Here is a 23,596-nt window from a genome sequence, read left to right as displayed (position 1 = left end):
AGGGGATACTGTGGGTGTATTCTTCGCCTGCATCCCCTACCCACAGGGGTGTGAGTGTGGTCCGCGAAAGCTATTTTATTTCGCACAAGTCGCTGACAAGCTGGTTAGGATCCCTCTATCCCCAAGCTACGTCAGTGTAGTAGGTTTGTGGTTATTTCATTAAGGCCCGGTTTCATCAACACATGTTAGTACCTAACAAGGTGTTAAATCGTTTTAACATACGATTTAAGAAAATTTGCGTTTCATCAACAACTGTTAACATTAACAAATGTTAAACTGCGTATTAAAGTTAACATCAGCCATTTCCAATGTTAAATGGCTAACATTAGCATTTAGCAACCTGTTCCAAAATGGCTGCTGTGAATCTCGCTTTTGAGGCGGAATTGCTCTATTTAGATCTTTTACAAAACTATCCTGATCGAAGAAGAGTTCAGCGACGTAATGACTTTGAAAATTTGACGGATGCGGAATTTCTTCATAGATACAGGATATCGAAAATGGTCGTTGCTAAGGTTGTTGACGAAATTCAAGTGAGGTTGGAATATCCTACGAAGAGAAACTTACCTCTTTCCCCAATGTTGCAGGTACTGATAATATTACGATTTTTTGCTACTGGTTATTTTCACATAATTGTCGGTGACAATGCTGGAATTTATAAAGCCACTGTTAGTAGAATTGTTTGTCGAGTGTCTGCAGCAATAGCATCCATGAGAAGGAGGTATATAACATTCCCTTCAGTAGAAGAGCGTCAGCAAATTATCCGCGCGTTCTATGAAATAAGCCGTTTTCCTGGTGTTTGTTCTAGGTGCAATAGATTGCACACATGTAAGAATCCAATCACCTGGAGGCAACTGGGCCGAAATATATCGTAATCGGAAGGGATATTTCTCTGTTAATGTTAATGTTCAGGTGATTAGTGAGCCTAACCTCCAAATCAGGGATATACTTGCTAGGTGGTCTGGTTCTGCACACGACAAAACAATATTTAATAACTCCCATATCGGAGCACAGTTTGAAGTGGGACAATTAACGAAGTGATTTTGTTAGGTGACAGCGGATACCCGCTAAAAGAGTATCTGTTAACCCCGTCGAAACCCTCGCGGACTTTTCCCGCGCCTCATCCTTTTCTTTTATCGTCAAGCCATCTGTGCGCTTGCACTCAATAAATAACTTACTAACTAATTCAATTAACAACTCTTTTTCGAAGGAGGAAAAATTAGAACTACGATTCCGTTTCACTTCACGCACCATACTTTACAGCTGTACCGGTACTCAAACAAAAGCACATCGGAGTGCGCTGTAAAACAGCATGTTCGTACCACTGCCTCCTTGATTCGCACCAGTTCGCAACACTGGGAGAGTTAACAGTCGATTAGTTAACATTTCACAAGAAAAGTTTGATGAAACGCAAGAAACCTAACAAGATGTTAAATTTTTAACTCCGTATTAACTAACTACTTGTTAGTATATATTTAACATGTGTTGATGAAACCGGGCCTAAGTGTGCACACTGCTCATTTCAATCACTGCCTCAGAGTAGGAATTGAATAGCTGGAATACTATGACGATCCAGTGTGTTTGGTACCAGTAGGATCAGAAAATTTAGAACTAGAGGAACGGCATGTTAAAGAAGAGAGATATCTTAACTCCCTAGCTACTTCCCACCAATATTCAGGCAGGCTGTTTTACTAGATACACAGCAGTAATCTCATCTATCGGAGATAAATGGCATACACAAAGCACATCACAACAAACAATGGTCAATGTAATGTTAGTGTTGATCAATTTTATGAGCTTTCTGTATTGCAGGTCTTCACATTTAGTTTTCTTCCGACTCTGTGATATTAGAGCATCTAATGTAAAGTGAGCCATTGTTTCTTTCATGACTCCCTTGTGTTATTCAAGCGATCGTTCCTTAATCGCGTTTTTCTCATTCTTATAATCTTCACAATTTAATCACCATTACCACCAATATTATTGTAGTCTGTACAGTAAAACTGAATACAACATAAATATCAAGTGACTCGTCTTCAACTCCTACACAATTCTGGGACTTCATTTTTACTAAATTGTATTGTGACTTTGCACCTGATAGTATATGCAGGCTGGCTCACTTAACTGTTCTCCGCTTCTCATGAACATTTTTAGACAGTGCCGAACTTTGTGTGTGTTGTGCTACTATTCAGAAGATTGCGCCTTAAGTGACTGATCTACTTCTTCTAGATTTTACGATTTAAAATCGCGCAGTGCCCATCCCCATTGTCTTATATTGCTTCTTCAACTGTTTTTTTGTTAAAGACTCATTCTTTAATTTCTTATTTACCTATGCATTGTTTTTGTATTTTATTCGGCTGATGACCCAGATTGGGGTCAAAACCGGTACCGCTCCCGCTTATAATTAAATAGGAATATAACACCACATTTCTTATTTACTTGTATTGAATAGATTGAACTACGTTATTTGTTATTTCAATTTAATTGTGATACAGTTCCAATACGAAACATCATGAAATTTTTATCTTTAAAAGTACTAAGAAGACTCATATTGTAGCATGACTATCTAGTAAGTCAATTCCTCACACTGCTTCATAAACACTCACAGAGTTGTGAGTTGTTGCACTTTGTTAACATGGATAAGTTGCGCAAAAAAGATGACAAACTTGACACTAATATAAATGGTCCGTTATTTCAGATTCCCTCTGGGAATCAACATATATATCAAACTTGACACTGTCGCTCGTGAACATGGCCATAGGGTTATACACTTGCCACCATATCACTGCAAGTACAATCCGTAAGAACTTGCATGATCACATGTTAAGAGATGGCAGAAAGAAACACTACTTTCAAAATCGCAGAGACGGAGAAATTAGTTCACGAAGCTATGGAAAGTATCACGACAAAATGACTTCAAACAGGAAGTTATTATAGACAGTGCCTTAAACCCGTAATCGTCAACGTGCAAGAAACTACATTAGATACAAATAGAGTGACGGAGAGGAAGACACCGAATAATAAATTACGTATGGCGGAGTGACTTATAATCTGACAATGTTTCGGAAACGAGAATCCATTACTCGGAGTTTACGTTGTTATTTCTTTCACGCTGCTTCTTCATTTTAATATGCATTGGTGGTAATATAAATCAATAAAAAATAGCCTATATGTTAAAAGTATCTTGTATACTGAAGGACTGTAGCTGAATGGCTAGAACTTCCAAAGTAACCTTACGAGACGATTATATGCCAATGAAATCAAACAAATCATAAAGTAATGTAAGGATTACTGGCAGCTATTGCTTTCTCTCTCACGTGGCAATGTCACAGTTCGTATTATCCTTCTCTTTCTGTTTCTGTCTTCGCCACCCATCATTGTTCATGCCGCCTAGTGCAGAAGAGCTTGAATATGTTATGATTACATTGGTTATTTAATTCTTCTTGCAAATACCTTCCAAAAATTCAGAGATGTCTTATATGCAAGACATTCATGTTTGGTCAATACGGTATTATGAACCCTTTTGTGAACGAGAAGTATTTAATGAACACTGCAGAAGAACCTAACACATTTTATAAACAGGGAATTATGGGCAAGCACTGAGGGCACATGGTCTCATCTGAAAATTCAGCTGAGAAGAGGTTAAGTTGCCCATCCTGGTTTTCTGGATATTAGACCTCAAGAACTTCATCTCTGACATCTGCAGTTTTGAGGAGGCATATACTGTAGGTTAAATAGCTGCTGAACACTGCTCATGTCTTCACTTGTCAGTGATCTCCCCAGAAATGTTCATCAGCCAGGTGGCAGGAATGAGTACCCGGGCAGGAAATTCAACTTAAAAAATGAATATGATAAAATCTCAATGTATCCCCCTCAAGGCATTAACAATATCAGACGGGCAAACATTAATTGCAGAATTGATTTTAGGCTAAGGCCACACGAGGCAGTAAATACACTTCCAGCAAGCGGCGAAAATGGTACCACGGCACGGTACACGGCGGTAGCAAATGCAGTTGTAGCACAGTTGCTGCAGAGCAAGGAACACCTGTTGTTCCCGAAGATCTAGTTCAGTTATGAATCTTGCTGCAAATGTTGCTGTATCCACGTTACTTGTACGACTGAGGCGGCGTCGCCAAAAAAAGAAAGTGGTGAATTCATCCTTATTATCAGTGAAAATTCAATGAAAGGTAAATTTGTCTTTATTCATGTGAACCTGAAGCTTTATCCAGACATATTTTTAAAATATTATCGAATGTCAGTGAACTCTTTTCACGATCTATTGTCAAGTTATAAGTGTCGTCGCCGTTGCTGTTCACTGTAATTATATACAATCTTGTACTACGAAATAAACATGTAAATTTTCTCATCGGGAAACGAGGGCCCATTTTCAATTATTGCTGGGGGAGGGAGAGCTTCTTAGCACCGCTACTGTGCATATTGTACAAATATGGGTACTTCTCCAATTCCAGAATGACACGTTCACTGTCCACATACTCCATATTTCGTAAATGTACTATTGTTATATACATAATGAACGAAAATGAAATACGCAGTAAATGCCATCTCTTGTGGCCACTGTCCAACAGCTTTCGCAGTGAAAGAAATGAGCTCTGGCCTATCCCTTCAACAGCAAGGCCTTGACCTGCTTCCAGCGAACTGCATTTACTGGCAAGTGTGGCCCATCACACTGCAACACAAGGTGCACATTCTTTCTCCTGTATTTGCTGCTGACTTCCAACAGCATTAACTGCTCGTGTGGCTGTAGACTTAGTATTATCACGAACAAGAAAAGAGTAGTTCATCCATAATTTAACTCCAGGGCTTACCACTCAGTTGCCGTAAAGTGCCATACGGGTTTGTAACGTCCTGCGGAATCGAGTGCTCGGATGCGATTCCACGCTAATCCATACATTGCTCGTGCACAACACTACGTGATAGTCAAGCTAAACATTTAAACTCTGATGTAATTGATGCAATTTAGTTGACTATAATGAAGATTATTAAATAAACAGTTTTAGAGTATTTACATTGTCACTGGAGCACCTGACAACTCAAATCTAAATATTTAAAAAAAAAGTATGAAAACTAAAGTCAGTCAGTTCGGCCATTCTATCCGGTCGATTTCCTTTTTTTTTTTCCTCTCTCTTTAACTGAAAGGTATTTGTGCACAGATTTGTCATCAGGTACTATAAATCGCCGAACTTCCGCCTTCCTCAAATTATTTGATTTTTTTCAATTTTTTTGTCTTTTTCATATCTTTGGTTCTAATTGAGGTACGGAGTTTGTTTTGGCCTAAGAACACTCAATGGATCAAGCTCTTTCATTTAAGCTCTCAGCTATTCAAATTGGTAGATTCTGAGGGAAGTTATGAGCGCACATTCAATTTGACGTCTCATTTCTTCAACATTTTTTCTCATTGAAGCAATCATATCTTTCGTTCTAATTGAGGCACACAGTTCGTTTTGGTCTAAAACACTCAGTGGATCAAACTCTTTCTTTTGAGGTAAATTGGTAGATTCTGAGAAAAGTTATGAGTACATTTGTCTCCATGACAAAGATCTTTGAAGGACTTTGTAACAGTTCGGCGCGTAGTGTTGCTCCAAGGAACATTTAATTAAATTTCTTTGTGTGATGTATTTTCAAGCGTTTTGTTGACATAATACTACATTCTATTACTACAGCAGATCATGTGCTTTATTTCATTAACTCGAAGCTTTGCAAAAACATCTGTGAGGATAGTAACGAATAACACCATACTTTGTACATTGCGGGCAGAGCCAGCGGGAAACTGCTAGTATGTATTAATATTATGTAACTAGCATATGTCTAGGTTATGTTAGCCAGGCGGTCTGTAAAAACGGCAGGGCCCATTAAATCTAAATATTTAAAAAAAAGTATGAAAACTGAAGTCAGTCAGTTCGGCCATTCTATCCGGTCGATTTCCTTTTAAGGGATTTCCCATTAAAGGGATCCTGGGAAGAACACTGCTTGTTGATTCCTCTTGTGAATAAGTTGTCTACTGCCATGGTAAATTAAACTGTCCACACTCTCCAATTGGAGGCCTGCTAGTTTGCTAGTAATTCACAATTTTAAGAGGAATGATACAATGCATTTTTGCAAACTATCCTAACCAAATGGGCCTGGATCTAATTGGAAGAATGCAAATCATAAGAAAAAATCTAACTGCAGAAAGACACGAACTGAAAGTTGATTTTTCTTACCTGCCTGACGCACCGGCATGTCCACATCAGACAGCATGACCACTTGCAGCAGGGATGGTGCAAACCCAATAATTTTATGGATCTAAAAAAAAAAAAAATACACATATCAATGCCAAATTTACTTTAAAATACAGGAGGGTTTCAGCTGTGCTTGCAAAAAGTTCTAGTGTGTATATTATACATATAACACAGAACATACCATCTCTAAATACCTTTCCTCCCCTCTAACTGATGATAATATAATCCCACGAGCATGCCTTTTGATTTCACACCATCTAGACTATCTCTGTTCTACCGGACTCCACGGGACCCACGTTAATAGGTTCAGGAACTGGCAATGAAATAGTCACGTCTCTAGACCAGGAGTACGCAACCTTTTCAGAAATAAAAGCTATTTTCCAAAATGTGTTTTATTCTGGGGACACCAAACAAAATGCCTACTTTAATATTTTGAATTTTTATTTATGTATTTATTAGTAAAAAGTTGAGAACAAACATTTTAACTGTAATAAACAAAACACAAACAATTATAATATTATAGATGATACAGGCTTTTTGGGCTTTATGCCGTGTCAATACATTAAGGTGCAATTCTTTACATTTTGCTTATGAAAAGCCCAAAAAGCCTACATCATGTCCACAATTACAGGCCGTGAAAACATCAGTAACAATTATAATATTATAATTCAACAGATTTAAATATCTCGGCGTCAAATTTGGAGGTATTACAAAGTGGGCCTACTGTTAAAAACTAATTTATGAGGATATTAACAGAACCACTCAATACTTCAAATTAGCACAAATACAAAAACTCTGCAAACTGTTATCTTTATTTAAATGCATATAGCATTAGAGTGAAAGTTGGCTGTGCATAGTGAGCCAACTTGATGTACTCACAAATATAATATCTGGAGAACTCAACAAAACCAGTTTATCTTTATCTGCATTTAAACTTCAGATGGTTCAAAGTTGGTAACACCGATTTGTATGTGTTAACTATCTGATGCATTGTAGAGGTAGAGTTTCAAGGCAAGCTTTCCCACTCACAGAGTTGGTAACTCAATTTTACCTAATCTCTACGTATACTGAACAGTGAAGCCACTATAACAGAACCGAGTTACAAACTTATTAGAAATTTAAGACCGTTATGTCTTCTTTACAAGAAAAATACAATTAACTCTCAAGACTATACAATTTTTGAAAAGATAAATATGTTTCTATCAGCGAAGTTGTCATATTTTTTTGCCATGACGACGTAGGTACAAAAAGGGCTCAGGGCGCACTAATTCTCCCCTCAGAGGTTGTTGAAGCCTTGGCGGAGGAAATGCCACGAATTCCTCAGAAAGATGCTTCCTTCCAGGTGTGGCAACAGACTGCTGAAGGCAAAGGGAGTTATTTCCAACAAGAAAAATCTTTACTATCTTAGACCTACCATGTCATTAAGAGAGTTGGTAGATTCGTTCTCAATTCAAACAAGAACCTCGTAATGACTGATACTCGGCTAAGACGCTATAGAATTTACTTTTTACAATTAAGCGGTAATTATTTTTACTTGTGGCCATATTCCTACTGTGGTCAGAGCACTAGTCCGAATCATCTATTTGATGTTCTTTGAGTTGTATTACTAACAGGCTCCTGATAAGGAGGTTGTTTTAACTACTTGGTTCATCTGTTAAATAAGTAATAATTGTTTCTCTCAACCATTTACTGATAAGAAGCTCATAGACATATCTGTGGCACTAACATTCATGAACAATGAAGCACCCACGTGCAGATCTGCCTTACACGATCAACATTTCATTAATATCAAACTGGAAATCCAACAACTGAATATACTTACAGTATTCTTGTTACACATTTCTTCTTCTACCATTAAGGGCATAAAAATTATTGAATTTTAATTATTTCTTTAAACATATGCCATTTAACATCCTCATATGCAAGAATGCTGGTGTTTACCAACAATTCATTGATATACAGGAACATTATTTTATCTATTCAGGAGATTGCTTGCTTGCCCGGCCGCCTGCGCTGCGAGCCTGTCTCCCACCAAGATCTTTGCCAAAATGTGGCCAGTGCTCGTCCGGCACCGAGTCATATAGTATTTTTGCACAAGATTTCTTGCATTTTATGAAGGTATTGTACACACTCTCGCTCACGTAATGAAAATGGCGCTGGAACAACACGCTAGACACGTGAACACTTGACTAAACTGAACCTTACACTGATAAAGCTCTCAGCAGACAGCAAAGGAAGGGAACATGTGGCGCTGAGCAGCTCATTACGACAAAGTGCTTGGCGGGAGAAAGGCTCGCATCGCAGGCGACCACCTGAGTGACAATCCCCTGAATAGATAAGATAATGTCCCTGCATAAGTGCCATGAGTTAATCAACAGTGATCGCCATCATTCAATTCTATAACCTTGGCCTGACCAGCTGGATTGGGCAAGTATCAATGCTTTCTATTCAAAGAAAAGAATGAACTGTGAATTAATTCATAGATTTAATGTTTACAGTGCACTATGTCTTCTAGTATGGGCTAGATCAAATATGCTACTTTTAGTTGACCAGTCTTATGTCTCATCCTTGACTTTGACAATATGAAAGTGACTGAGGTACAAGTGTTTCGTACCTCTTGGGGACATCATGACATGAGAATGCTCTGTTGTTACTAACTACTCGCCAAGGTCACGAGACAATGCTACCAACTGCTGACGTAAACAAAGGCTGCGAGGTGAAGATAATGTTTCACCATTGGTTTCTTTACAGCATATTGAGTTAGACTTTGTTTAGGCATGTGAGTGTATTAATTTACCGCCTTTAATTCAGGAGATGTTATTGTGCTGTAGTCTGTAATGACATCCATCACGGTCAACATCTGTATTGAATATAAGCACGACCCCATATCAGAAGTACAAAGGGCACTAAGAAAGTTTTGCAATATGCAAAAACGGTTGGCTGGACACCCGTTATGGTGAGGGATGAAAAGAGGGGTGAAAACCGGTCTAGAAGAGAGCAAGGCACGATCTTCACACCAGCTGTTACCAAGCAGTGGGATTGAAAGCAAGTTAAGATGTCGGTGTGGTCTAAAGGTGAATATCGCGCAATTATCCGCTACAATTTTGCTCGCGGATTAACTGTTGACCAGTGCCTGGAGGAAACGACTCCTGTGCTGGGGAAGACTGTCCACATCGGACAACAATTTTCCACTGGTACAAAAAGTTCCACAGGGAAAATTTTGGGGTTGAAGACGATCCTCGTTCTGGACGACCGTCTCAATCAGTGACTGAGGAAAACATTGAAGCTGTGAGGAAAATGTTGCAGCAAGAGGCGCGGTTGACATATCGGCAGGCAGAAAAGACCCACCACATCCCTGCACCAGCTATTCATTCAATTCTACATGACCACCTCCATGTTAGAAAGGTTTGTTCCCTTTGAGTGACCCATTCATTTTCAGGGGAACAAAGGGCACATTGAGTGAAATGGTGCCAAAAATTGCTAACAGTCTGAAAATGGGACTTCGCGTTAACGTCAATAGCATCGTTACAGGTGACGAAACTTGGCTTTATTATTACGATGTCCCAACAAAATCCCAAAACAAGGCGTGGCTGTCTGAAGATGAGGGTACTCCTGTGACTGTGCGAAAGTAAAGGTCAGTGAAGAAAAGGATGATTGCAGTATTCTTCACTAAACGGCGCATCCTGACTCAGGTTGTGCTAGAAACACAAAGGACAGTTACTGCGAGGTGGTACAGTGAGACTTGTCTGCGTCTGATCATCCAGGCTCTCAAGCAGCCTTGTCCAAGGTCACAGCTCAACACTTGGCTCTTGCATCACGAGAATGCTCCAGCACATCGTGCTAATGGAACAATGGATTTTCTTGCCAGATCAGGGTTGACTGTGCTTGGTCACCCCCCATACAGTCCTGATCTTGCCCCATGTGACTTCGCACTCTTCCCAGAAGTGAAGATGAAGCTGAAAGGGCAGCGTTTTACATCCAATGAGGAGCTTCTGACAGCATGGGATCAAGAGTGTGAAAATGTAACCGAAGAAAAGTGGCAGAGTTAGTTCACTGACTGGTTTCGACGTATGGAGAAGTTTATTGAGCATGGTGGAAATTATTTTGAAAAAGACTAAAGTGTTCACTCACACTGCAAAACTTTCCCAGTGCCCTTTGTATTCAGCCAATGGCAGTGTTCCTTCAGCAAACTACTTGGATGTGCAGGACGCCTATACGGCATCAAGTCAAAAGACCTGCACCAGGCCCCTTCAGAGGCTACACGCCATTAATAACTAACTATTTTGGAAAATATTGATTGGTTAGTAATGAAATGGCGTATGGCTTTTAGTGCTGGGAGCATCCAAAGATATGTTTGGCTCGCGAAGTGCAGGTCTTTTGATTTGACGCTCGTAGCCGACCTGCGCGTCGGCATGAGGATGAAATGATTATTAAGAAGACACATACGCCCAACCCCCTTGCCAGTGAAATTAACCAATGATGGTTAAAATTCCCGATGACTGGTTTATAATATTTTAATAAAAATATATACCTTGTACACCAGGCTTTGTAGAAATATTAGGAAGTAGAATTTATGCAAATTGTACTTGGAAATCCTTTTAGAGGAGAGATGTGTCCATTGCAATGTCCAAGAACACACCATCCCACCCCCAGAATATATTCACTTTTATAACCTAATAAAGAGCAGCACTTATCCTTATGTCCCCAGACCCCCTTTGCTTGGCCCATATCACCAGTCTTTTCCAGGCCCTACGCTAACCAATCCAAACCAATGGTCTCGTCCAGGCCCTACCCTAACCATCCACACCAATGGTGTTTACACAGGAAACTAAGAGGCTTAAGGCCGCACTGTGATTAACCTGAGGCTTGAGCTCCCAGACCTCCTTTACTAATCCCCAAATCGGTGGTCTTGTCCAGGCCCTTCCGTAACCTACCCAGACCAATGGTCTTGTATTACTGTTAACTTCTTTCCATTCTTACATATGTTAGGGATACAAGTTGGGGTATGAGGCATACACATCACTTGATTAATATTTTACTCGGCAGTCACAATAAACAATTTAAGCTCTCCTAAGGTAAGACATAAGACTGGTAACATTCAACTTGGGTATTCTTAACTAATGTGGTCTCCTGAAGATTTACCAAAAATGGTTTTCTCTCATCTTTTCTGTAATGGATGACAAGCTTCAAATTGTTGATCTATCAACAAAACTCTTGCAAAGTTCAATGTTTGCCAGGGTATGATGCGCAAAGGTATCACCCAAATAACACTATAAAATTTGTCACAAATGGAACATAATAATTGCTTTTACACATATCAAGTGAAAAATCCCTGGCAAATTAAGAAATACCGTCGTTATTTGAGAAATATGAAAACATACTTAAGGCTTGTAGACAGGACTGGTTTATGTCGTACTACGCCGCTGGTGCCGTCTTTTGTTACTTTCTTCAGGTCCAGGGCTAGCACCGTGGAATGGGAGTGCTATGTCTGTAGATTCTCATTATCTTTGGCCAGTACAAACAGCAAAATGGAGGTCAAAAGAAAAATAGCATGATCCCTGGACCAATAAATATTTTTATTTCTGTTCGAATGAAAGCAGCTCGATCCCTGGACCAATAAATCACTAGTCCGCAGAATTTTTCTTATGTACATTGGCCATATCATTTTGTCGCCTATTAAATATTGCATATCGCGATACAATTCATGAAATGATGTCATTGACAAGTGAAGAATGAAACGAAAGCAAAGAACTTCAGTGAACACAGATATCACACACGAAACTGTTCAAAGTGTAAGACAAAAGACATACGTGTGTCACTGTGAGCGCAACACCAAATGTACTTGCAAAGTAGTAAAGTACGTATTAATATTCTCCAAAAAACATATTTCTTAATTTGCCAGGGATTTTTCACTTGATATGTGTAAAAGTAATTATTATGTTCCATTTGTGACAAATTTTATAGTGATATTTAGGTGATACCAATGCGCACTATACCCGTTTGCCAAATTGAAATCTTTGTTAGGTACAATTAGAAGTTGAATTACTGTATTTTGTAACAAAGATCTAAAATAAGCATTTATTTTAATACGATACCTCTTAATTGGTTTGATTTCACATCAGAAAAAGAGACTATATCTTCCAAGCACTTTCTGGGTTACGAACTCCTGAAGTTCAGACTGGATTCTTGAAACGAAGACTCCCAAGAAATGATTTTCCTGACAAGGCTAGAAAATTCTACGTTTTATACATCTGTGCTTTACCGACTACACCACAGAGTAAAACTTTAGATAACAGTTGACTCCGCTCAAACGTCCAACCAGCCTTGCTACTGTTCGACTTAACAGAACTGTATCACTAAGTTTATACAAGGAGTATCTTAATATATCACCTATTCAATACAATCCACTGTTGCGTGGTTAAATGACCTCTTTTACTGGGCATCATATATATTTAAAATGGGTACTTATTTAACAGCTTCCTTCAGGCTAGCAACCCGTCGGAAGGACATTTGATTGCTTTCAAGTCTTGCAAAAAGAAAAATGCAAGACCGTAATGGGACACATGGCCCAATACTTGGAAGAAGATGACTTATTCAACAGATATTACGTACGTCCTACTTTTTCCAGCAGCTCTAGCCTGTCTGGTGTTCCTACTCCCAGTGTTGTATCGATGCAGTAGAGGCAATGAGGAATGGTGAGGGGGGAGGAGGTAGGCGGAGTTTTTGCATGTCGATGCTGACATAGGAGTGGGGTTGTTTGGAGGAGCAAGAGCAGATTTGGTATTTAGAGAGATGAAGGGAGCTTTTAATTCAAAGGATTTAAATAACCGAGGGATCCTATTATGGTTTGGACTAACAATACTTAATAACTTAGGCGTTAAAGTGTGTAGTGGACTTCTGATTTCAGTGTCGTCATTAAGATTCCTATCTTTATTATATGTTTTATTCAAAAATATGTATAAACTCTCTAATTCATTTTAAAGTTTCCCTTTGCCTGTATTCCTGATTATTGTGAGATCCTTTTCTATAGAAGTAAAATGGTGTCCAGCTTCCTTCATATGCATGCTCATTGCAGAATATTTATTATGCTTTTCAGCATTAAAATGCTCCATGTACCTTGTATAGAAACTTTGTCCAGTCTGTCCAACGTAGGAAAACCCACACTGAACATGTTAACCTGTATACCCCAGAACCTGAATATTTACTATCGTTACAATTAATCTTACTATAATTGAAGAATAAGTTTTGAGTCGTGTTAGTTGTTCTAAAGGCTATGTTCATATTAAACTTATTGAAAGTGTTCGCGATTTGGTGGATAGCTGGACTATTATACGTGAAAGTGGCATAATCAGTTCTTTTTGGTGTATCCGGTATAAGATTTGTGGATAACTTGGTTTTTATTTTATAAATTAAGCGGTTGACCATCTCGACCTTAAATCCGTTAAGTCTGATGAGGCTACTTATGTAGTTTCACTCAGTCTTTAAGCTAATAGGGGAAAGAGGTATTCTCAACGCTCTGTATATTAAACTATGAAAAGATGTCTGTTTCTGAGAACCAGGGTGTAATGAGGAATTATTTATAGTTATCAGAATGTGTAGGCTTTCTATACACCTGAAATTCAAAGGTATTATTAGCTCAGGTAACCTTTACATCCAAAAAGTTTAAAGAGCCCTCGTCTTCATCTTCCTTAGTGAAACTCAAGTTAGAGTTGATATTATTTAAACTCTCTAAGACTTCACTACTGTTGGTGACATGATGAGAATAATGACTTGTAATAAAGAGAACTGGTCGCCCATGTTTTATTCAACGACATTTTCTGTGGACATTTCAGAAATTTTAAATTTAAATATCAAGTTTTATTGATGAAGGAGTTTAGTTTCTGGAAACCGGTTATAACAAAATATTTTAATTTCTGCTGATATGCTGTATTTGTACTTGATTGTTGGGTGAAGATTGTTGCTCATTCGCAAGAAGTATGTCAGAGATCCAACTGGTACAGCTCGGTCGACATCACAACTAGTGATAGGGCTAAGATCACTCTGGACTGATTAGGTCTGGTTGAGAGAAGGCAAAGGGAGTTCTCCAGGTTAGGTCCACAAAGCAGCCAACAGGCCTTTGACATCCCCTGGAGTCAGACTAAAATGTGACAAAAAGTGAGGAGGTGACAAAAAGCAAGGTCACGGGTGCACACCATGACAATTTGAAACAGCACACTTTTCTGATTTTCAAGAACGGTGGCAGCCTGACAGGAAGATACGATGTGAGCTTTATCAGAGGCATAGACAATCTGTCTTCTGGACAGTGGACCCAAGCCGGCCACTAGCAACACAGAAAATCGTTGCAAATCTCAGATTTACACAGCCTCAGTTTAAATTCTTCTGTAAAGCTAAGAATATTTCTAGGGGCAGGTTAGGGAGTCCCTGGTAAGCACAAAGGAAGGATCTCTCCTGTACGCTTACGCTAAGTATCGTTTCAAGATATTTTATGTGCTTTTTCACGTGCAGGGTCAACGGTACTACCACAGTTGATTGTATTGCGAATCATCAGCACTAATTTAAATATGGCTTTGTCATTTTATGACGACTATGGTCGTGAGTTTGCTGTTCCATTTGACTTGATCACCTAAAGTCTTTGTACCCTACGATAAAAATTCAGCCACTGTGAAGATTCAAAACACACAGTCCAAACAGATTCACGAAGGCTGGAGTCTGCCAATGATGAATCCTTTCCCCACTACATTTCAATCTCTCTGCACTGCACTACATGACTGGCATAAAGGAGTTTCCACCGAGGGATGCGATATAAACTATTTGAGATCTGCTGTGACACCATCTTCACAGTACCATCTGAAGAGGAGTTGAGAGAGCTGGTCAAGAGTGTGAAGGAAACCAGCCTAGAAATTAGATTACGATTATACCAACAGATAACCAAGGTCACGATTGTTAATCTTAAGAACAGCAGCAGTCCACACATCCAGCAGATTGGAGGACATTAAGTTTTAGACCATTACGAATAACCAGGTACCTTACCGCCCGATTCTGGTGGTTCGGCAGGTAAAATAAAATGAAGGATCAAAATAGCAAAGGCAGTAATGATCAGTCTGCATAAGACTTGGATAGATGATATCAATGCAAAAAAGAAACTTGCTCTAGTCTTCTCCGTCTTTTTTGTATGATGCAGAGACATGCACCATCCTACAACGTGATTATTGCAACAAGAAAAATTGTAAGATGTTAGACATTCCCACCCAGATCATTGCAAGGTATAACATCTGGAGAACTCTAGCAAATTGATATAAACCGAGCGAGTTGGCTTCGCGGATTGGGTCACGTAGCTCTGAGCTTGCATTCGATGGGTTTGAAACCCACTGACACCAGACTTGAAAATACCGTTTTATCGTTTTATCATTAGTCCAGCCCGGGGGCCACCCACGTGTAGCGACTGTCGTTTGTTTCCTCGCTCGCGGCCTACTTGGAAAGGATGTTCTCTAGCAGTGCTCAGTGCTGCCAACCTCTGTACTTAGGAACTATGTTTGCTTCGATAGCTGGTGGTGGTGATTATTAGATTCTTGCATCTGGACGGAAGACAATTGGTCTGGACGGTTAGGATTCTTGCCGTGGACAAGGCCGTTGGTCTGGATGGTTAGGATACTTGCCGTGGATAAGACTCTTGGTCTGGACGGTTAGGATTCTTGCCGTGGACAAGACTCTTGGTCTGGACGGTTAGAAGCCATGAAGCGGCCCTGGGCTTCTAGTTTCGTGAGCGCAGCCACTTGCGCTTTTACTGTGCTGCGGTTGGTAATGCATTATGATTAAGTTCCTTCACGGGAAGGAGATCACGTGCCACTTTACATTGGCCAATAGGAATACAAGAAGCTACTTGAGAAATGAATATGGCGTGTAATAATCTTAATTAGGTTATAAAAGTAAATGTACTTCTTGGGGGCGGGATGGTGGGTTGCTGGACATCGCAATGAACACATCTCTCCTCTGAGACGCTCTCCAAGTAAGACTGCATTAATTTCCACTCACAACATTACAAATGTAGTGGTCCCCAGGCTGGATTAATACCATTTTCTATTTTTGACACCAAGCATACGCAGGGCTGAGCCTTAATTAAGGCCATGGGCGCTTCCTCCCCAGTCCAATCCCATCACCTCACGACCTGTCGTGTCAATGGTCAATGAGACTTCAAACACATGGGGGGGGGGGGGGAAGGAAAAAGTAGTATGAAAGCACGACACATGTCAGCACTGCAATGGACAGACATCATTTGGGAAGGCCAGCTGCAATGCCCATTAACTTAATGCAGTGTTGGATCTAGAACAGAGCAAATCTGAAGGTAACATTAAGTTATCAGATACAAAAAATATGATTTCCACAGGCAGAAGTTTAGTTGAAATAGAAACTTAAATTCCACCCAAGATACTAAATAGCCCATGGCAGGTAAAAATCAAAACATCCCACAATGAAAGCATGTTCTCAATGACAAGCAATGCCAGTTTAAACAAATCACTAAAATCCGGTACAAGAATGCTCAAAATGTCGGAACTGTTCCACACACAAGCCAGCCACTCAGTAGTCAAGGACCAGAGATGATCAAATTGCCCATTTTCAATATACTCATCTGCAGAATGTAAACAGTAGGCCTTCTGTACCTTTGCACATTTAAAGAATTTGAAATGTACTTATGATCAATAGCAATAATAAACTTCCGACTACACATTTCCTGTTCAACTATCTTAACCTAACATTTGATCAATGGTTGATCATGGAGGACCCTAATCCAAAATGACAGCTTGCCAGCATACGGTATGTGTGACACTTTTCAGTATAAAACAAATCTAGGCTCAAATGAAAGGCTCACTTCTAAAATTAGCTAGTAATATCTTTATTTTTTAATCTTAAAACTAAAAGGCGCATCACACTGCATCAAGGTCATAAAAGCCACATGTCTTCGACGTACCTGGGCCAGTTGATCTTCGGCCTGTTGCCGTTGGTTGGGGTCTATAGTAGCCCTCAAAACGTCTGTTAATTTGCGTGTGTCCATCTTCGTTTCTTATGGTCACAAACAGAGTGAAAATAACATAAAATCTTAATCTTGATGTTGAAAAACTAACCCGGCAACACACCTCAATACTTTCCTATCACGTGATTAACTCAGTGTAACATGGCGGGCTTGAATGTGGCAAATCTGAGGGTGAGTCATCGATACCAGAACAGTTTTTTAAATGTTAATTGAAGAGCTATATGTGAAAAAATATCCATTAACTACGAATAGCTAAAAATTGTTCATAAACTGTGAAATAACAAACATTTCCCTCCTTTCTTCATCGACTTCCCGGGTCTCCATGGAAGTTTTCGATTAAATGCGATTGTCTTTTGTTCAAGTTGAAAAAAAAATTCTTGTAGATTCCTAGGGAATTGATCAGATGTATTAGCAACCCACCAGATGGCTGGCGAGTGGCGATGGAACAGCTGATTTGTGTAAACATGGAGATTGTAACGTATCGAACTCTAAAATTCAAATAACTATTGTTTATCGTTACTTACCTTACCTAAATTTTGACTTAACAGTTTTGTACAATGACTAGTAAAGTAATGTTACGGCAGCATGTTTTTCGTAATAATCCGTTGATTGTATTGATGCAAAGACGATATAAAACAGATTACAGGAACCTAAAAGAGTGAGAACCTCCAAGGCGTTTTGTCCCTTACAGCAGAATGTTTAAATGGTCCACATCGTGCGAGTTATCTGACTTTTGTCATTTATATTTCTGTCTTTCAGGAAGAAATGGAGAGGAGTTGTTGGGCTTGAAATTCACGCTCAAATTGTATCGTCATCGAAACTATTCTCAGGAGCAGGCACTGGGTTCGGTTCTCCTGTAAATGCAAGTGTGGCATTTTTTGACGCCGCTATACCAGGAACACTGCCTGTAAGTATACGCTCCCAGGAGTGACTTAACTTTTTTACGAAAATGACTAATTGAGTTTATTCTGTTTGAACAACTAACGGTGTTACATCTGGCACAGTAAATTAAAAAAAAACCTCTTGCATATTTTGTGATGGTGACTATACACTGCTAGTTCTGTTACAGCGTGACGAAATGATGTTGCGCTTGTGGTGCAAAACTCCTGTTATATTTCTTCTCTTTCATATTTCGGTAAATCTTTACAAACTAGTGTGCAAAAGAGAGGTTGGGAAAGCAACATGGCGCGGTTCGTATGACGGATTGACGTCACTGCCCGCTAAAGGCGCCAACTTAGGTCGAGAGAATAAAAAGACGGAGGTCAGGCTGTAGGAATTTGCTTGTGCTCATGGGAGTTTAAAAGTCTGACATTTGAGCGGCAAAAGCAGTCACTTAAGACGCGCCGTGCTGCTGCGTTGCCATTGTTACCTCATTTGCAGCATCACGCTACACTGGAGCAAATATCTTCAGTTATCTTATTTCACAAACGTTCGTAATTTTAACGACGGGACAAAAATAAGGAAAATGTAGCAAAATTTTGTATTATATATTATCACGAAGAAACTAGTTTATATATTATCACGACGAAACAATGCAGAAACTAGTTTTGACAACAATGAGAATATTTTATTTCGAGCACTTATGGCATACTTGCGTTTGGTGCTCCTTGCAAAATGCTTTACAACAAACAGTATTAACGTTGTAGTCATTCTCCTCGGAGCAGATGATGTTCTGGCATTTTCCTCATGATGAGGTTCTATTCCAAGGACAGACTGTATACTTATTCTCTTTGGACTGTATAGTGAGGCACAGATCATTTGATAGACCAGATGTCTTGCAGCCACAATTTTTAAACACTGGCCTTTATGTGTCTCTTTTATGGAAGTGTTAATATGTGGGTAACCCACGTTCAAAACCAACCGTGAAAAGAAGAATGCCCTAAAGAGGAAACGCTTCGTAAATTGACTAGTGACAAGCTGCTCACTCTATGAATGCAAAGCAGGTTACATATTCAAACACTGTATGTGCCATCTGAAATTAAATAAGAAAGTGGTGTTATTATTTCAGCTAACAAAACTTGAAACATGTATGAAACCAATTACAAGCCCACATCGTAAGCATAGATGTAATAAACAATTGTAAATATTACGACCTTCAGAAAGCCCACAACAGTTTTCTAAGCAATGCGTGGAGTTTCCTCTTGGAAGTCGTAGGCACATCATTCAGTCATTAAAGGTAGGACTAGTGAAGAGATGGAAGCACTTGTGACCTTCCTGCATGTTTTACGCAGCAATGAAGAATTGACAGTCATAAAAATTAAGAGCGTTAGTGTTGTACGGTTAATACAGGCTGAGTTTAATAAAACATGTTGGCTTAATGCAATTCAATAAACCTTGACCCTTGTTGGGTCTGTACCTTCATGAAAGGCATGGTCGCTTTCTTCGCACTCCTACTCCTTTCTTATCCCATCATCGTTATAAGATCTATCTGTGTCGGAGCAATGTCAAATTCTACAAGAAAAAAATACTTTGACCCATTCCTAAGCTTGAGTGAAAGGCATAGAATCATCAATGTTTAGGGAATATAATATGTTGCCTCCTGTTATAAAGAACTCTAAATCGATTATATGTTTTAAGAAAAAACTGAAGGAATATTACTCTTTTACAGATATCTTAATATAATCTCTATATAACTTGGTTTAATTAATACAATAATATATATATTGTCCATATTTAGTATATTACAGCCATGCAATATCTGAATATACTTATGAAAAATTATGATCCTAACATGTAAAAAGAAAGAAAAAAAAAGTACTTGTCACTTTACAGAAAAGCCATTGTATATGAAATGTAATTATTGTGTTGCCTTAAAAAGTATGTACTGTATTGTCCCTATCACGAGCCAGAGGCTCATGGGACCTTTTATCACCAATAAATAAATAAATAAAAAATAAGGTTAAATCTGAGATATCAAAATCAATTTTAAAAAACCATGAACTGCTAATATCATCATCATCATATTATAACATATACAACATATCAAAAATTGCAATCGAGGAATAACTTATATCCGCCCGGCAGTCATAAGAAAGTTATGTTACCACTTCAATATTATTTAACGCTGAATATTAATGATATACTTCAATAATAGAATTAAGAAAATAGAACAAGTAGCCACTGATTAACTAACAAAGATAAACTAATAGGAAAAACCGTTTGGAAAACAAACACATAAAGCAACACAGCGAACGCAGTACAACTGCAAATGTCATCACAAAAGCGACAGAGCAACCAATGCCACGTGGCGATAGCAGTCCTGAAAATGTTGTATCACCATAGCAATAGACAATTTTCGAGCGGCATTATGCAATTTTTTCACGTTGCTATTTCTAGACGTCGGACTCCATCTCTCGTGGGCCCTAGTATAGAGACAAGAATGTGACCTTTTGAGATAGGTCTGGTTACTTACAAGGCCATTAGGCTTGACCCCTGTGTGTGGGGATGGTAATAACACCCATAGTATCCCCTACCTGTTGAAAGAGGTGACTAAAAGTGGCTCCAGGGTCTCCTAACTTGGGAGCGTTGGTTGGCGACCATGGGGACTTTAGCTTAGTCCTATCATTGCTTCCACTTACTTGTGCCAGGCTCCTCACTTTCATCTATCCCATCTGACCAACCTTGGTCAACTCCTGTTCTTTTCCGACCCCGATAATATTAGGTTTCAAGGCTTAGAATTTTTCATTTTCATGCTCTTCAAGACTGTTGTCTTTCTTTGGCCCATATCTTCATTTTTCAAAGTGTCGGACCGGGCGAGTTGGCCGTGCGGTTAGAGGCACGCAGTTGTGAGCTTGCATCCAGGAGATAGTGGGTTCAAATCCCACTGTCGGCAGCCCTGAAGATGGTTTTCCTTGGTTTCCCATTTTCACACCAGGCAAATGCTGGGGCTGTACCTTATATAAGGCCACGGCCGCTTCCTTCCAACTCCTAGGCCTTTCCTATCCCAGCGTCGCCATAAAACCTATCTGTGTCAGTACGACGTAAAGCCACTAGCAAAGTGTCGGATCCATTCAATTCCCTCTATCTTATTAGTGTAAATGGGGGATGGTTGCTTGCCCAGTTGTACTTCCTCTTAAAACAATAATCACCACCACCATCAGTGGGCTGGATTGGTTAGGTCCGACTGGTGACGAGACCATTGGGCTGGGAGCTAACACCCCGAGATTAAAGCTGCGAAAGTGTTTTTTCCCTAATTGTTTAACATTGTACTAAAGCATCAAAGGTTTTCGGTAAGGGAAGGTTGGGAAAGGGCTAGCATTGGGAAGGTAGTGGCCATGCCCTTAATTAAAGTACAGCCCCAGCATTTGCCTGGTGTGAAAATGGGAAACCATGAGAAAACTATCCTCAGGGCTGGTGGGATTCGAACCCACTATCTCCCGAATGCAAGCTCACAGCTATTAACTTGTGTGAATTCCTTACATCAAATGTTCCACCTTTACATTACTATGAATAGTATTCATCCCATCTCCTCCCTGATCCTGTGTCAAGAAAAGCTATGAATGAAATACTATGAATAGTATTGCAAAGGTGGAACATTTGATGTAAGGATTTCACAATTTAATCCTTAACGACAATACGGGCTCAGATACAAAATTTGCACGTATAAAGCTCACAGCTATGCAACACTGGCCACACAGCCAACTCACTCGGCCCTTAGGTTGTAATGTAGTCGTAAATCTCATTCTCTCCCTTTCTTTCTTTCTTTCTTTCTTTCTTTCTTTGTCATCAGCCACTCTTTCCTCAGTTGGAGACGAAGTTTCACTGACGTGGCTTCTCTTTTCGTGTACTTCTTAGGCCAGCTGCACAGCTAAGTGATACAATCTCTACTACAAGACAAACTTTCCTGTCAGTTTCAGTAATGAGCTTGACAAGTCAGGGTGGCATTGTTGGGATGTACTGAAGGAAGAAATGATTGGGTTCATCCGTATAATGTAATTAAATTCAGTTGGAGTAGTCTTCCAGGGCAAACCTGTCGCCTCGGCTTTACTGTAAGAGATGGTCTCGAGCCCTAACTTCGCCACTGTAAAAAAGGCATTAATAAATAAATAAATAATTTTTAAGTATGTAATTCCATAACAGTAATGTTTGTTTTCTGTTTTTACATTTTACTAACACATCGAAGGTTTTAGGTGACAGAGGGATTGGAAAGAGTTAATGCCACGGCCGCTTCCTTCCAACTTCCAACCATTTCCTATCCCATCATTGCCATAAGACCTATCTGTGTCTGTGTTACATAAAGCCGATTGTAAAATAAATAAATAAAAATATAGGAAAGGGCTAGGATTGGGAAGGTAGCGGCCATGGTCTTAATTAAGGTAGAGCCCCACCATTTGCCAGGTGTGAAACTGAAAAACCATCTTCAGCCCTGCCGACAGAAGGATTCTAACCCACTATCCCCCGAATGCACATCCAACTCGCTTGGTTCAGTAATGTGTTTCAACAGGATCAGGGATGAGGTGAGGCCTTTGCTGATGCCAACCTCAGTTGAGGCGCTAATGAAGATGAATGATGGAGAAAGGAATCGGCTGTGGCGTATGAATTGGAACTCTCCTGACATTTGCCTGAAAGTGACAATGAGCAACTACAGAAAAATATTCTCAGGACAGCCGACGGTGAAGTTTGAACCCACGCGTCTCTCAATCCAGAGATTGGCTCCGTAGTCATAATACGTTAACCTGCGCGGCTACTCAGGTCAGCAGACAGTGACATTCGAACTCACGCATCTCTCGATGCAGAAATTGGCTCCATAGCTGTCGTTCGTTAACCTGCACGGCTACTCAAGTCAGCCGGCGGTGAAGTTCGAACCCACGCAACTCTCGATGGGGAGATTGGATCCATAGCCGTAGTGCGTTAACCTGCACAGCCACCCTGCTTCTGTTTATATTTTATTTTCTCTCCCAACAGTATTGATGTAGGAAATTAAGAATGTTCTATCTTCAGCCTTTTTTTGGTCCACTTTCATGCATGTCGTTTGCTTGAAATATCGTGCATTGTTGAGCAAAGGGACGCAGAGCATGTCGCTCAATGCACATATCTTTCATAGGTGTGGTCGTATTGGTGTACACCGATTTAGTAATTTCAATATAGTTTGCACACGCGTGAACGATGCCAATCTTATAATTATAGTCATGCTGGTGTGCAGCTGGCCTTACAGTACTTGATTATTGCTTATGCAGTTCATTCTCCTCCATATCCACATTTCTGCTGCTTCTAGCCCTCCTCTTTCTTGTTTGCTCAATGTCTGTGGAGAAGCATGTTCCAAACGAGTGTCTTTACTAAGGTCTTCCTGCACTAACATGCTCCTTAGCCGCTACTATCCTTCTCTCACCCTCTC

General features: G+C 39.7%; 2 protein-coding genes across 2 annotated transcripts in view; one reads left to right on the top strand and one right to left on the bottom strand.

Annotated features, from left to right (window-relative positions):
* Positions 1–17,426, bottom strand: part of msk (importin-7 msk) — a 198,093-nt gene extending 180,667 nt beyond the window's left edge. The window contains exons 1-2 of the mRNA XM_067156336.2: positions 17,200–17,426; positions 6,216–6,297 (exon numbers count right to left, since the gene is read on the bottom strand). Coding sequence (XP_067012437.2) covers positions 6,216–6,297; positions 17,200–17,283 — 166 coding nt within the window. The 5' untranslated portion in view covers positions 17,284–17,426. The remainder of the gene's footprint in view (positions 1–6,215; positions 6,298–17,199) is intronic.
* A 254-nt stretch (positions 17,427–17,680) lies between these two features.
* GatB (glutamyl-tRNA(Gln) amidotransferase subunit B, mitochondrial) overlaps positions 17,681–23,596 on the top strand; it is a 43,414-nt gene continuing 37,498 nt past the window's right edge. The window contains exons 1-2 of the mRNA XM_067156638.2: positions 17,681–17,920; positions 18,022–18,169. Coding sequence (XP_067012739.2) covers positions 17,820–17,920; positions 18,022–18,169 — 249 coding nt within the window. The 5' untranslated portion in view covers positions 17,681–17,819. The remainder of the gene's footprint in view (positions 17,921–18,021; positions 18,170–23,596) is intronic.

This window comes from Anabrus simplex, chromosome 12 (assembly GCF_040414725.1).
Source record: "Anabrus simplex isolate iqAnaSimp1 chromosome 12, ASM4041472v1, whole genome shotgun sequence".
NCBI lineage: Eukaryota > Metazoa > Arthropoda > Insecta > Orthoptera > Tettigoniidae > Anabrus > Anabrus simplex.
The sequence above is the reverse complement of the archived record's forward strand: the minus strand, read 5'-3'. Positions and strand labels throughout refer to the sequence as shown.